This window comes from Nicotiana tabacum, chromosome 20, assembly GCF_000715075.1.
Source record: "Nicotiana tabacum cultivar K326 chromosome 20, ASM71507v2, whole genome shotgun sequence".
Taxonomy (NCBI): Eukaryota; Viridiplantae; Streptophyta; class Magnoliopsida; order Solanales; family Solanaceae; genus Nicotiana; species Nicotiana tabacum.
In genome coordinates, this window is record NC_134099.1 from 10,895,578 (window position 1) to 10,912,007 (window position 16,430).

At 34.8% G+C, this 16,430-nt stretch overlaps 1 protein-coding gene across 9 annotated transcripts; it reads left to right on the forward strand.

The window, feature by feature from the left end:
- Nucleotides 1-5,405: 5,405 nt before the first annotated feature.
- Nucleotides 5,406-11,823, forward strand: LOC142174748 (chaperonin 60 subunit beta 4, chloroplastic-like). Of its 9 annotated transcripts, none has more exons than XM_075240929.1 (9): nucleotides 5,406-5,567; nucleotides 6,342-6,383; nucleotides 6,512-6,585; nucleotides 7,300-7,586; nucleotides 8,366-8,487; nucleotides 10,442-10,572; nucleotides 10,682-10,801; nucleotides 10,883-11,130; nucleotides 11,240-11,817. In XM_075240929.1, the coding sequence occupies exons 4-7, from the start codon at nucleotides 7,521-7,523 to the stop codon at nucleotides 10,714-10,716; spliced, it is 354 nt and encodes a 117-aa protein (XP_075097030.1). In that variant the 5' UTR covers nucleotides 5,406-5,567; nucleotides 6,342-6,383; nucleotides 6,512-6,585; nucleotides 7,300-7,520; the 3' UTR covers nucleotides 10,717-10,801; nucleotides 10,883-11,130; nucleotides 11,240-11,817. The 9 variants fall into 9 exon arrangements, 4 of the variants coding, with proteins under 4 accessions (XP_075097030.1, XP_075097031.1, XP_075097029.1 ...); XM_075240930.1 differs by having other exon boundaries at nucleotides 5,410-5,567; nucleotides 10,682-10,727; nucleotides 10,883-11,145; nucleotides 11,240-11,823; XM_075240928.1 differs by having other exon boundaries at nucleotides 5,410-5,567; nucleotides 10,682-10,727; nucleotides 11,240-11,804.
- Nucleotides 11,824-16,430: the final 4,607 nt, after the last annotated feature.

Consider the following 16,430-nt stretch of genomic DNA (forward strand, 5'->3'; position numbering starts at 1 on the left):
AGGACTCACGGTCATGCTAGACACCAATGTATAGATACTCGTTATCATGCCTATACATCGTACTCGACAATTAGCAAGTAGAAAATAAGACTTCACTCCTATTCCCTCAAGCTAAGGTTAGACCAAACACTTACCTCAACTTCCATGGCCAAATCAATCTACAACAACCTCTTTCCCTCTCAAATTCGGCTCCAACTCAATCAAATCTATACAATAATGACTTCATAGTATCAATATATGCTAAACAAATCAAACCCAATGCCTAAATATAGATTTCCAATCCTTCTTTCCAAAATTCTAAAAATCGAACCCGGGCCCGCTTGGTCAAAATACGAGGTTCGGACCAAATTCATATCACCCATTCTTCCACGAGCCCGAATATATAAATTGTTTTCAAATTCGACCCCAAAACGAGGTCTAAATCAAGAAAAAGTAAAAAGCCCTAACTATACCCAATTTTTCCAATTTATACTCTAAATTACATGTTCTAGGCTTAGGAATTCAACAAATATTGATGGAAAATGAAGAAAACGAGTTAAGATTTACTAGCCCAAGAAGTGTTGGTGAAAGAGAGATTCAATGGATGCCTAAGGACTTTGGAGAAGAAGGAGCTCATGTGTTTTGATGAGAAATTTCCGTCATTGTTCTGTTTTGGAATTAAAATATAATTGGGCGAAATTGCCCTTCACGTTCGCGGAAGGAGGGTCGCGTTCTCGAAGGGTAAACTTGGCAGACCATCGCGTTCGCGATGGGAAGAGTGCGAATGTGAAGAGGAAAGGCTGGGGGTCCAGGACTTGGTCTACGCGAACGCGTGGACCTTTATGCGAACGCGATGAAGGAGCCCTATGAACTACGCGAATGCGAAAGTATCAGTACGATCGCGATGAGGAAAATGAAGGCTAAGTCCTCAGAGTCAAATACCCTACGCGAACGCGAGGGCTTGAACGCTAACGCGAAGGAGGAGAAATTAAGGCATCGCGAACGCAGGAGGAAGGACGCGAACGAAGAAACTGGGTCTGCAATAGCTGAAGAACTTCTGCAATCTTTCTAAGTTTGAAACCACTCCGAAACACCTCCCAAAACACTCCCGAGCCCTCGGGGCTCCTTACCAAACACATACACTAACTCAATAACATCCTACGAACTTAACCGTGCGATCAAATCGCCAAAATAATATCAAAAATAATGAATCAAACCTCAAAATTACTAGTTTTTCTTCAAACTTCATAAACTTTCAAATTTAGAGTTTTAAGTCTGAAACACGTCAAACGACGTCCGATTTCGAACAAACTTCACAGAAATATCTTAAACCACATATAAGACCTGTACCGGGTGCCGGAACCAAAATACGGGCCTGATACCAACACGTTCTAATCAATTTTCATTTCCATTTTCCTTAATAATTTCAGAAAAACCATCATACAAGAAAATTCATTTCACGAGCTTGGGATCTCGGAATTCGATTCCGGGCATACGCCCGAGTCCATATTTTTCTACAGACCCTCCGGGACCGTCAAATTACGGGTCCGGGTCCGTTTACCCAAAATGTTGACCAAAGTCAAACTTATTCATTTTAATACCAAATTTTAGCATTTTTCACAAAATTTCACATTTAAGCTTTCCAGCTACGCGCCCGGACTGTGCACACAAATCGAGGTGACTAAAAATGAGATTTTCAAGGCCTCGGCGGCACGGAATGAATAAGAAAACAGGTGATGACCCTTTGGGTCGTCACATTCCATTTGTGTCAACTGGATTCATCAATTACAATATTATCGGCTTTCACGAATTTCTGATGAAGTTAACAAGTAAGAAATAATTAATTTTTTCGATGAAGCGGGTTCAATTGACCCCTCTTACAATAAGGTGGGTCCGCCCCCGGAGTTCATACACATGTGCTCTAATCTCTAGTAAATTATGCTGAAACTTTTCGTGTTGCACTAAAATAGTGGTTATTTTTAATGACTTTGTAAACGCTGATTGTTTTTCAATTACCAATCCAAAAACTGGCTAGTCCGTGCTATTTTAACAAGTTTTAAAATAAATTTAGCCCAAAAAAGATGATCCAAAGGTTGACAAACTTATAAAAATTTGAAAATACCATGTGAACAAAAAATCATCGTGGCAGTGCATGTCGCACTCTCATAAGGTAAGAATAAGATTGGTTGGGGAAGCAAAATATCAAGTTTAGGGGGGGTAATTACGCCAAGGAAAAGTTTGGGTGTAATTACCAAAAATAGAGAATAAGTTTGGGCGTGCATTGAATAAATTGAGTCCGTTTGGCCATGAAATATTTTTATCTTTTTTCGAAAAAAAATCATTTTTTTTTCAAATCAGTGCTTAGCCATAAAATTTTTAATTTTCACTTGAAGATGAATTTTGAATTTTTCGAAAATTTTAAAAACTCCAAAAAATAGTTTTTCAAAATTGTTACTCAGATCATTCACAAAAATTCAAAACAACCCAAAATTTTATTCATATCCAAATACAAATCTAATTTTTAAATACTACTTTTACTTGAAATCAAATTTTACCATTTTGAGAATTTTACAATTCTTATGTCCAAACGCCCACAAAATGTGAAGTGTAGGGGTTCTGAGGTGTTTTTCCTAAATTTAGGTGCAAAATATAAAAGCACACTTAAATAAATACTATAATACGTATAAATTTTCAATGCCAACCATCATTATAATCTTTAATACAACATCAAATTCTAGAAATAATTTTGAAATGATAATCGAAAATTGCACATCAAATATATATATTATTTATTAGTAATTGTCATATTGATTTCTTATGATATGGTACGCGCGAAAAACGAATATCCTAAATTCATTATATTAAAAACACGAAACCTTTTAACAAAATATCATTTTCCTTTTTTACTTTTAACAATAAATTTCTCACTAGAAAAAAATTATCATTTAATATTTTTCTAATGTTTAGAATTTTTTTGACATATATTGCTAATTCATTACTGAATAGGATTAGTGAAGGATATTTGTTATTTAGCTACATAGTTTATTTTTTTGCGCTTATTTTTTTTGTTTTTTTGCAGTTGAATGTATAAAATATACCCGGTCAAATCTCTCTATAATAACATCCTTATATAACAACACTTCATTATAAAAGCGAAGTTTTTTCGGAACCAAATGTTATATTTTGTTATAACATATGTTTTCTATAACAATAATAGGGGTATCAAGTTACTTAGCCATACCATGAAAGTCTGGGAGAGGGTGGTGGAACTGAGGGTGAGGAAGACAACATCTATATCCGACAACCAGTTTGGGTTCATGCCAGGCCGCTCCACCACGGAAGCTATCTACCTTATTAGGAGGTTGGTGGAACAGTACAGGGATAAGAAAAAGGATCTGCATATGGTGTTTATTGATTTGGAGAAAGCGTATGACAAGGTTCCAAGGGAGGTGCTCTGGAGATGCCTTGAGGTGAAGGGCGTGCCGGTAGCCTACATAAGAGCGATCAAAGACATGTATGACGGAGTTAAGACTAAGGTTAGGACTGTGGGAGGCGACTCAGAGCATTTTACGGTTGTTATGGGATTACACCAAGGCTCTGCGCTTAGCCCATTCCTATTTGCCTTGGTGATGGATGCTTTGACACGCCATATTCAAGGGGAGGTGCCATGGTGTATGTTGTTTGCTGATGACATCGTTCTAATTGACGAGACGAGGGCAGGTGTTAACGAGAGATTGGAGGTTTGGAGACAGACTCTCGAGTCTAAGGGTTTCAAATTGAGCAGGTCTAAGACAGAGTACATGGAGTGCAAGTTTAGCACTGAGTCGGGGGATGTAGGCGGGGACGTGAGGCTTGGGTCACAGGTCGTCCCGAAGAGAGATAGCTTCAAGTACCTTGGGTCGGTGATTCAGGGGGACGGAGAGATCGACAAGGACGTCACTCACCGCATAGGGGCGGGATGGATGAAATGGAGGCTGGTGTCTGGAGTCTTGTGTGATAAGAAAGTGCCACCGATACTCAAAGGTATGTTTTATAGAGCTGTAGTTAGACCGGCTATGTTGTATGGGGCAGAGTGCTGGCCGGTTAAGAACTCCCATATCCAGAGGTTGAAAGTAGCAAAGATGCGGATGCTGAGGTGGATGTGCGGACACACTAGGTTAGACAAGATCGAGAATGAAGATATTCGGAGGAAGGTGGGCGTCGCTTCTGTGGATGACAAGATGCGGGAAGCGAAGCTTAGATGGTTTGGGCACGTGCAGAGGAGAAGCATCGATGTCCCGATGAGGAGGTGCGAGCGGTTGGCCGTGGTGGGTATGAGAAGAGGTAGAGGGAGGCCTAAGAAGTATTGGGGAGAGGTGATCAGGCAGGACATGGTACGTCTGCAGATTTTCGAGGACACGACCCTTGATAGGAAGGCATGGAGGACAAACATTAGAGTTGTAGGATAGGGGTAGTGGTGCTTCCCTTTCTGCATACCGGGGTGAGGCGGGGCTGGATTAGGGTTGATCCTAGATTGCTTGTTGTTTAAGTTGAACCCACACTATTCTTGAGGTTTATCTTAGATGCCTTAGACTCTAGTTACTGTTACTGCATGTCATTCATCTTTTATTTTTTTTATGCTTCTGTTACTATAATGGTTTTTACTGGAGTTACTAATAATTTCTTTTTTCTTTTCTTTTCTTGTTTTCCTTGTTCTCTTTTATTTCCGTCGTTCTGAGCCGAGGGCTATCAGAATCTGCCTCTCTAGCCTATCGGGGCAGGGGTAAGATCTGCATACACATTACCCTCCCCAGACCCCACTATGTGGGATTTTACTGGGTAGTTATTGTTGTTGTTGTTGTTATATGTTTTCTATAACAACAATTCGCTATAACATTCAAAAATATCCGGAACAAACAAGGCTGTTATAGAGAGGTTTGACTGTAATACCTAAATAATTATTTTTATACGAAGTTAAAATTAAAAAAAGGACTCATGATAGACCATTAATCTTTTACAATTATCTTAGCTTGTTTTCATGCTTAGTTAGATCCACTACTTTATTAACTAAATAGGATTAATATTCGCCAATACCAAAAGTATATATTTTGTCAAATTTTATTTTATAATCGAACAAAATATCTAATAGTATTAGTTTAAATTTTAAAAAATTATACTAGTTATTAATATAGGATACAACGTGTATTTTAAAATTAATTTAAATTAAATAAAAGAAACTAATTGGCGACTGAAAAATAAATTTTGGGGCTACTTATCTTGACATTGTAGAAACACGTATATTTTTAAATGGTTACGGCATGTTATTTACTCTACTTTTTAGGTTATCAAACTAAACTTATTAGTAGAATTTTACTTCCTTGAAAATTTAAAACTCTCAAAATACAGAGTCACGCCTCAAAATACAGAGTCACGCAAATGAGCTGAAAACGTCACGAACAGATTTCGTTTTTTGCAAATTTCCCTCTCATCAACTACTATATATATCTGGTTCTCACATTCAAATTCACTTTCGCTCTCTCTCTTTCAAGTTACTTCTGCATTCAAATTCACTTTCACTCTCTCTCTCAAGTTGCTTCTGCGTTCTTCAGGTATTGACTCTTCTACTTCATCGATCTCTCTGTTATAGTGCTAATTCTCATTCATCTCTTTGTTTTTGTATAACTTGCTGTGTTTTCTGCGTTCTTCAGGTAACACCGTACTTCACCTTTTTCCTGTATTGACTTTTCTACTTCATCGATCTCTCTGTTATAGTGCTAATTCTCATTCATCTCTTTGTTTTTGTATAACTTGCTGTGTCTTCTACAACTTAATCACTGATCTCTCTGTAACTCTGCTACTCATTATTGAATTCTCTTCTATTTTGTTTTTTGCTTTTAATCACTATGTGTGTGAGTGTGTGAGTGTGTGAGCGAGCGAGTGAGAGAGAAATATTCTCATTTTTGGAGATGAATTTCGTGTCTCTGTGTGTGAGTGAGTAAGAGACGATAATTTGATGATTTCTCTGATAGCTATTTATTATTGATTTCTCTTTTATTTTGTTTTTTGCTTTTAATCATGGTGTGAATGTATGTGTGAGCGAGCGAGTGAGCGAGAGAGAAATATTCTCGTTTTTTGAGTTGAATTTCGTGTGTGTGTGAGAGAGTGAGTGAGATTTTTGTGTACTCATCATTGATTTCTCTGCTAGCTACTTAATCATTGATTCTCTACTTTTTTGGGCTTTTAATCACTGTGTGTGTGAGAAAATGTGTGTACGTGTGTGAGCAAAAGAGAATTTGATAATAAACATAGCTTAATAGGATGTGACGGGTTATCATAGCTTAAAATACATTTTTAAATATGTGCTTTGATTTTATATTGAACAGGTTCAAGATGAGTCGTTCCATGTACGTGGTTGAATTTGACGAGTAAGATGTCTACCTACAATTTGATATGCTTCTTTGTTTCATTGGAGAAGGTTTCACTGAAGCTATGATTTGATTTATGGTGCCTAATTTTAGCCTAACGATTATTTCTTGCTTTTTGTAATGTATAGGTTGAATTCTTATTTGGGAGAGTTGCCTGGGGGTTATCATGAGGTCATTAAAGGAGAGTTACTTACTTGTGCTTGTAAGTATTTCCTTTGACTATGTATTTACTTTTTGTTGACTTTTCCCCTACCTCTGCCACCTTTTGTTGTTTAACAGTTCGGAGATCGTTTCATAATGTACCGTATTGCATTGTATTATATTGTAGTGTATCGTTTGATGAATACAATGTTTAGATAAATTGTATCATTTGCTGTTATTTCATGATATTACGTACCAGTAATATATGAAGAATAAACTTACAGTATTACAAAGTAAAATTATGTTATAGAATAGAATTATTATATAAAAAGGTAGGATAAAGGATTATTTAATAATAATAAAAGGTAAGATAAAAGAAAAAGGTAAGGTAACGATGCGACCACACTAAATAGGTTGGTCCATAAAGTGGCACTTTTCATCGTTACGTAACGACGTATTTAATGATACGATACAATAAGATTTAAGTAATAATCAAAACAAATATTGTATTTAAAGTAACAATACGATGCAATACAACAGGTAATTCTTGAAAAATTTTCACACAACTTTAGCAGAGGCCTTGAACAAGGTGGTCAACGTCCATGAATCTGAGATCTACTTGCTTGAAATTGATGAGCAAACCCGTTTAGCTTTGAAAGATGATTCGAAGTTAGTTTCTTTTTCCTTCTTACCTCATTATTTATTGTTTTAGGACTCGTTTGGTATAAGAGATAAGAGATAAGAGATAATTATCCCATAACATTCATTTTTCCAGGAAAATGATGATCTACTTCTTTTACAACAAAAATCTGAAACGTCTTGTGTGCGTCAAAATTGCAACTTATGAGAAATTTGATATGGATGAGGATGAAGATGAAGAGGAGGATCATGGGGATGACGATGACTGATGCTGTTCCTACAAGTTGAAAGCTTTTGCATTCTGAAATGTGTAATTCTTGAAAATGTTTAGTGAAAAGATCAGTTAGTTTGATTCTTATGAATCAGAAAGTGATAATCCCTTGGACAAAAGGGAAAATGCTTTATTCAACACTTTGGTTGAAGGTAACATTCATACCATAGAAAGCGCGCTGATTGAATATTTTCTTTTACTAGACCCTCTGTCTTTAATTGCAACATGTTATCCAAGACTGTATGATCCTCTCAAACTCCAATACAATAGCATTTTGATCTTTGTTTTACCTTGACAGTTTAGATAATTCATTTCCTTATCCGAAAGTCAGTTGAAAGTAAGTGTCTCCAACACATTGCCGTCATGTTTACTAAGGTTCAAGATGCCATTAAAATGACAGTAAAAGTACAGTGAGAGATACAAGACTCTCTGCTGCACCCTAACTGTACAAGTTTATCAGTATATATAAGATCATCACATCATAAAAAATGACACATCAGGTTATCTTTGACAAACTAATGTAACATGGTATTTCTTCTATTTGGAGTCAGTGACCTTGTCTCATGAAGTTTATGCCTGCCATGATATGAATAAAGTAGCAAATGTTTGACCTACTAAATAGTAGTTATATACAACTCATTTTGTTGTGCTCAACATTTCTACTAATCATAGTATCATATTCCTACCAAATACCTTCTTCCTTTATCACTGCAAAGGCCTTGAGATTATGCTGATATATACTCTAAGAAGAAGCTAAATACAATTTAAGACTGTAGAAAGACAATCAAACTCGTTTTGAAGTGGCTTAAACACAAAATGTAGTAGCACCTGACATTGAAGTCCTGAGTGATTCTGTCAATCTAGCAATCAGAAATTTTGCACTTTGCACTCAAAATGCAGAAATTTTGAGTTGGGTGAAAATTTTGTGCAGGCAGATATGGATTTGGTGGCAGAGCGGGTTGGAGTGACATTGGGTCCAAAAGGAAGGAATGTAGTGTTTGGAAATAAGTATGGTCCTCCCAAGATAAATATGGCGAAACAGTTCTTAAAGAGGTACATCACAAGCATTAACAAATGGGCAGTCGAGTGCACTTAGCTCCTACTATTAGGGGGAGGGGGGCGGCTAGCGCCAGACCACGATGGGTCATATGTATGTAACCTTATCTTGCATTTCTTAAATAAGCTCTTTTCGCGCCTTGAACCCATGATCTCCTAGTCACACGGCGAACTACCATTGCGCTAAGGCTCCCCTTCACATTACAAGCATTAACAATATTGTTAAATATTTAAATTTTATAGGCCTCTGGTACTATTTGGTAGGGTAATGTGTACACAGAGCAGACATGTCTGGTATTATTTGGTGCTTAATAGAAGTGGCAATTTGAGCCCAAATCCATCTAACCCACCCAACCCGCCCAGAGATTAATGGGTTGGGTTACAAACTTTTTAGCTCATGGGTCAATTTGGGCTGAGCCCAAGTTAACCCATTATATTTTATAGCTCATTCTGACCCATTAAACTGCCCAAATATAACCCATGAAACTCACCCAAAACAAAAGGTATCTCAACCCAAATTATATACTATAGCAATTTATTTAGTTGCCCCAATTTTACTTTTTTTTTTGTATTTTTAATTTTATGTTCTTTTATTTTTCTGCACCATCCAGCCACCCTGCCCCCCTCCCCTCAAAAAGAAACTTTTTACTTTTTTTTTTTGTATTTTCAGTTTTTTGTTTTTTTCTGCACCACCAACCCCCCCTCAAAAAAAAAACTTTACTTTTTTTTTATATTTTTAATTTTCTGTTTTTTTTCTGCACCACCCACCCCGCAAAACCCCCCTCCCCGAAAACTGTTTTTTTTTACCTTTTTTTGTTTTTTCAATTTTCTGTTTTTTTCTGCACCACCCACCCCCTCCGCAAAACCCCCCTCCCCTCAAAAAAAATTTACTTTTTTTTTTTGTATTTCAAAAAAAAATTACATTTTTTTTATTTTTAATTACATTTTTATGCAAATAGGGTAAAAACAATTTTTTTTATGTATAAACTGTTGAATTCCTTTGACATAATAGAAGATTCTAGTGTAGTGGTAAAGGGGGTTCAAAAATTCTTTTCTATCACATGTTCAAGTCCTAGGAGTGACATTTTATTATTTTCAATCTCCTTGTACGTATTTCTGGCTCCGCCACAGGTCTAAGGTGTCACCATTAAAGGAGCTTTTATGTTGTGTATGGTTCAAAATGGAGAGGAAACTAGAATCATATATTGTTATTTGTGCCTCTTTCATATATACTTGTTTAAATTGGTAAATCATATTTTGATTCCTTCTCAAAGTAGTTTAATGGTTGTAAATTTCTTGTTTCCGGTTGGACAATTTGGTTGCTTTTGACTTTTGAGGATAGAGAAAGGAATTATTATAGTTGTCAATATTCAGGGTTTAAATTTGTCTTCAGGTCTATGGAATTATAGAAGCGTGCCACCTTAAAAGATCACTTCATTCTGCATAGTAGAAGTTACTTATGTTGTTTGTTTGAGTTTTCATGTGTAAAAAGTCTTCTCTTGACACTTTCTGAGGCCTAAAGTTGTTCTGCTTCTTCCAGCAATTCCATTTTTTGTCATTTCTGGAACTTAATAGGGAACTCTTAGTTAGTCGTCCTTGTTCTTTTACATTTTTCCATTAATGTGATTCACACTCTAAGCCTGACTTGGATTATAATATAAACCAGTTATATAAGCAAAAAGTTGAAAATGAATTGTATGAAGTATATCCATGTAGAAATCATACATAGGTGCAGTTGAATGCTGATGAAAGACAGCTAAAAGTATTTCTTATAGTAAAGTAATGAGCTGCATGCACGTCTTCTATCAAATTTAGCCTGTCAGATAAAATCAGGTATTTGAGCTTCTCGGATTCAACTTACTTTCAAATTCAATGGAGTAGGTGGTGCTTCGTCTTCTTACTTTTCCACCTTAAGATAATGCATTGAAAATATCCATTGTTTTCAGTACAGATCCATCTGGACGATCCTTTGGAAAATGTCAAGAGTAAAATTAGTTAGGGAAGCTGGTGCCAAGACTAATAATCTTGCTGGTGATGGTTGCACAACATCTATAGTGCTTGCTCGTGGTCTGGCTGCTGAAGGTGCCAAGGGTTGAAGGGAATGGAATAACCTCTAGACATCTGTTTTTTTTAGATAAAAACGGCTTTCTTGTTTCGGTTATAATTGTGTTTAGTCATTATCTTTCCCTAGGTTACTGCAACGGGAGCAAATGTTGTTCAAGTTGATGTCTAGAGAGGTATAAGGAAGGAAAAATTACTCTGCATTTTTGCTTTAGGCAGAGAAACAGAATTATTTGGGCAAGAAATATGTGTAAAAATCAGCTTTCTCATCTAAGATGCATGAGGTTGTACTATCTTCAACATGTCTGTTGACAATCAGTAAACCTTGCAGGTTGAGGATCACGAGCTGGAAGATGTTGCTGCTGTTAGAGCTGGCAATGATTATGCCATCGGAAACATGATCTCGAAATCTCTAAGGCAGGTTGGGAGAAAAGGTTTTGTCACAATTGAGAATAAGGGAACTATACTGAAACCAGTCTACAAGTTGTAGAAGATATGCAGTCTGATCGTGGCTATTTGTCACCTTATTATTTTGTAATTGATCGACGAAAGAGGACTGTGGAGCTTCACAAGTGTAAGGTAGCGACTTATTCTGTAAGCACTACGCCTGTTGTATTAAGGCATAATTTCTTCTCATCACTACCAAGGTCAGAAATGCAGACAATGTTTAATCTAATAGACATAACAGGAGCCAAATTTGGAAAAGTGAGATTGCAACCAGCATGCGAACAGTTACATTTCATCATAGATCAACCAATGAGACAGAAAACAATCACACTGGTCACATGGAAAAAGTCACCGCTGGAATGGTACAAGTTCGACTCCGATGGAAGTTGCCCCAAGATTTGTGTTTGTGGTGCAGGTGGAATTATAAGAGATCACATAGGCAAACTTATCCTAGCCTTCTCAATCTTTCTTTCGCCTGGAACAAGCAATTGGGCAGAAGGTAAGGCAATGTTATATGGGCTGCAGCAGTGTATGTCCATAGAGGAGGCAATGTAACTGCTATGGATGATCCGATACTGAATAAAGTCTAGACGCAGCATGGTACTCTTTCTGCTACTATGTTAATGTAGAGGTGGTTTCAAAATAAATCTTTTATCGATATAGGATACTCATATTGATAAAATGATTTGAACCGCTTATTGTAAATTGTAAAAACAGGGATTTGAACCGCTTATTGTAAGTATCAGAAAAATAATTCTTAAGTAGTGTTTTCTTAGGTAATGGTTATTCCATCTATAACTAAACAGTATTGTTCATGTATTTTTACAAAAGTAATAATGATCCTTCGTCTAATTTCAGACGTTGTTCAGCTCATTTTTTGTGAAGAAAAAGGCCAAGATCTTGCTTATATTATGTGTGTCTTTTAAAATATAAGTAACATAATTATAAATAATACTCCTTATCTAATACGATAATCAGGGGCGGATGGAGAATAGGAGCTACGAGTTCGGTCGAACCCATGGGCTAAGTATACAATATTTAAGAAAAAATTTCAGATACCTAGCAGCACTAGATATTTTACAAAACAGGCAGCTAAATAATTATATTCTTAGCAGCAAGCTATAAATATGAACCTAGAATCACGTTTTAAAAAAATCAAAAGCATTCAATTCCTAAAATATTCCAAAGCCGTTTCAATTCTCCTTAAGTGAATACACTTCCTAAATTACCGCCGAACAATAATGAAGCGATTAATGCGTTTTCTGTTTCTACGTGCATATATGAGATTAATGGACTCTGAAATTTTATTTTCGAATTTTTTTATGTATCTTACTTGTTGCAGATTAATACGATTGCACAAGTTTTTGTCAATCAAATATCGAATTAAATGATAAAATTATACTCTTATATCCTATTGGCATAAAATTTTATTTTTAATTGTATGTCAAGACAAATTTTTACGCAGTATAATGATGGTATTAAATAGTTTATAAATTACAATGGTATTTTTAGTATATTAATATACAGAGTATAGTGAATCCTTCGGCCATTGTATGTATATATTGTGTTTTAATGGAATAATAGTAAATAATTAAATATATACATGGAATAAGTATATACATGGTATTATAACTGTGTGTGTATATATATATATATATGGGTATATATATATATATATGGGGTATAATATATGTATAAACAATATATATGACATATTTTATTTATACTAGTCATATAAATATTCGAAGTGCTACAAATATTCAAAGAATATTTGAATGCTAAATTAAAGGAAAGAAATTTAGAATAGAAAAAAAGAGAGAGATTTTGAATGCTAAATCAAGCAAGTAAAATTTAGAATAGAAAATAGCAGGAGAGAGTGTAAAAAGATAAATAAGAATAAAACTGATCCCATAATTTGTGTTACTCATTAAATGTGCACATAATCTTTATCATGTGCTAATATTGTAAAAGAATGTGTTATATATGGAATAAACAAGAATTAATATCATTTTCTTAAATACTTTTTGAAAGATGCTCGGTAATATATTTTCCTCAATCATGTATTTGTCTTAAGAAATAATATGTATAGTATTAATTTAGAACCCAATAACTTAAAGAATTTAAAATCTCAAAGTCTCCAATCCATAAATTTCAAATATTGACTTCGCCCTTTACGATAATCTAAATATCTAATCATTTGTTGTGCTGAAATTTAATCATTTTGAATTCAAGTATTAGGTCTTTAAATTTCTGTTGGTTACTTATGCATTTGGGTTTATTATTATTATCTTTTGTTCAGTTTAGGTTTAAGTAATTAAAGAAAAAGGTGGCGAGTGAGGCTACCGTTGTTGCGGCAATAATTTTCCGTTTGAAGGATTTTTAATTATGCCACTTACAGCTTGGTTGGATGGTTGTTATGTATTGTTTCATAATGTATCGTATCGTATCGTATTGTATTGTATTATATTGTACTGTATTGTTTGATGAATACAATGTTTGGATGGATTGTGTCATTTTATCGTCGTTTTATGGTATCACGCATCAGTAATATGATGAATAAACTTGCAATATTATAAAGAAAAATTATGATACGGTATATAAAAAGGTAGGGTAAATGATAAAATAAAATTATTTAATACTAATAAAGGGTGAGATTGAGAGAAAAACCCAAGGAAACGACGCGACCACACCAAATCAGTCGTTACATAAAGTGGCACATTTCATCATTACGTAACGACGGATTTAACGATACGACACAATAAAATTTAAGTAACAATCAAAACAAATATTGTATTTAAAGTAACAATACGATACGATACAATAAGTAACAACCATCCAAACAAGCTGTTAAGGGCTATTTTGGTCGAAAAGAAGATTTTTTGCTTCTCTAAGAATGCTGCCAAGAAAGGGATTTATGTACTGGGCTGTATTTAAAAATTAGCCGGTGCATCCTAGATTTTAGTTTTTCAGTTTAAATTTTCAGGACAAATATTCTAAATTGTCTTGAAATTAAAAATTTTAGTTTATAATTTCAGGACAAAATAAATACTGAATAATCTCTAAATAGTTTTTCTGAGAATGGTTATCTGTGCACTTGCCCCATTTATTTTGGATTGTATGACTGTAATATGAACATTTGCATTCATTTGGTATTGTATAATATTCTGACGAAGATATTTCGCCATTTTATAGTTTTATCTTAACTTGCTTGTGATTCCCTAGGCTATCCGAGCCCCAAATCGCTAAAAATGAAAAATGGGAACGAAGTCCCATTTTGAGAACTTAACATTCTGCCCAGCTACAGTATTTTTGCAATTCCCGACAAAACTTCGCAATTGCGAAGCTACAGTGTTTTTGCAATTCCCAGCAAATCCTTCGCATTTGCGAAGCTACAGTGTTTTCTCGCAATTCCCATCAAATCCTTCGCATTTGCGAAGCTACAGTATTTTCGCAATTCCCAGCAAATCCTTCGCATTTGCGAAGCTATAGTGTTTTCGCAATTCCCAGCAAATCCTTTGCATTTGCGAAGCTACAGTGTTTTCGCAATTCCCAGCAAAACTTCGCATTTGCGAAGCTACAGTGTCACACCAGAACCAGCAATATCAAACTTCTCCAAAATGATCCGAAACTCACCCGAGGCCCCCGGGACCTCAACCAAAAATACCAACACATCCTAAAACATTATCCAAACTTGTTCCAATTATCAAAACACCTCGACTAACACTAAAATCATCGAATTACATCAAATTCAAGCCTAAGTTCTTTTAAAACTTCCAAAACACGCATTCGATAAAAAACCCAACCAAAACACGTCCGAATGACCTGAAAATTTGCACGCATATCCCAAATCACCTAACAAAGCTACAACAACTCTCGGCATTCAAAATCTCACCTCTCAACCGGAAATCGCCAAAATACTAGCTTTCGGCATTTCTAGCCTAAATGGGCTACGGACTTCCAAAACACATTTCGGACACGCTCCCAACCCCGAAATCACCTAACGGAGCTAACAGAACCATCGGATTTCCGTTCTGAGGTCGTCTTCACACAGTTCCGATTATGGACCACTTTCCAACACTTAAGCTCTCATTTGGGGACTAAGTGTCCCAAAACACTCTGAATCCCAACACTGAACGTCCCGGCAAACCAAAATAGTAAAAATGGACTTAGGGGAAGCAGTTAATGGGGGAACAGGGTGTAAATTCTAAAAACGGCCGGTCGGGTCGTTACATATTTAGTTCAAATTTTTTAATTGAAACTATTTTGATTCAATTAAAACATGATATTAATATTATTTATATGATGAAAAATATAGTTTATCAATATTTTTTTATTATTGACGCAACAAACACGTGCAACGCACGTACACTAAGAGTAGTTATCTTAAAAGTATGAAGCTCCTGCAAATACTATTTGTCTATTTTATCCTACAAAAATAGATTTTATATTGAATATATTTGTAAGTTAGTCCTTTTTCCTAATATTTAGGATTTTAAGATCAACAAAATTTTAATTTTAATTATTTTTATTTGAAATATGTAGAAACTCATAATATTTAGGAATTTAAATTACACTAATTGTAAGGTCAATTATTATATAATATGCCATATCTGTTTTCATATAAGCAAAGTTTAATTAAATCTTTATGCATTATGGAATTTTTATATTTAGAAGATATACTTTACATTTAGTTATTTTATTCAAGTGTATATTGTTTTTATTTTATTCAAGTTAAGGAATGCTAGGACTATTGTATAAATTGAGCTTAAAGTCAAAATAACCAAATTACGGTTGTCTTTGAAGTCCTGATTATTAATGTTTCAAAATAACTATTCTCGAGAAACAAAATATTTTCCAATAAATTGCGCTCCACATGCAAAGGAGAACAAAAATATTTGAACGCAAAGTTCAAGTGCATTGCTTTCAATGTAATTAATGATAAATTATAGGGAATTTTTCAAAAAGCGCCATCTTTTTGGTCTAATTAGCCATTTATAAATACTCTTTGCTAAAGTACGTGTTATAAATACCTTTTATGTTTTTATACAATGTATTTCATGTGTTAAGCTGTTGTATTCATTAATACAACCAAAAATATAGGCGTAAAATCTGGAATTCCAGCTAAGTTTGACATTTATTTAGTTGTATTCAAGCGACATTAACATTAAATGCAGTAACGTATCTGCGCTAAAAACGGAAGAAAATAAAATCACATGATATTCTCCTAGTTTAACTCAACGAACTAAAATGATCCCTCATTAATCTGTATTTGAAAGATACATAATAAAGATTATAGCTGAATAAAGAGAAATACATATGAATAATACAGTTGAATACGATAAAATACACCTTAATTCATCTGAATAAAACACTTGAATACAACAAAAATACAATTGAATACAGCTGAATAAACTCTTGAATGCAACAAAATA

What these genes read in the sequence shown, in the direction of transcription:
- LOC142174748 (XM_075240929.1), top strand. Translation starts at nt 7,521, where the DNA reads ATGAATCAGAAAGTGATAATCCCTTGGACAAAAGGGAAAATGCTTTAT. An exon ending in ATTCAACACTTTGGTTGAAG is followed by an intron (nt 7,587 to 8,365) that starts GTAACATTCATA and finishes AATTTTGTGCAG; the next exon opens with GCAGATATGGATTTGGTGGC. An exon ending in TCGTGGTCTGGCTGCTGAAG is followed by an intron (nt 10,573 to 10,681) that starts GTGCCAAGGGTT and finishes ATCTTTCCCTAG; the next exon opens with GTTACTGCAACGGGAGCAAA.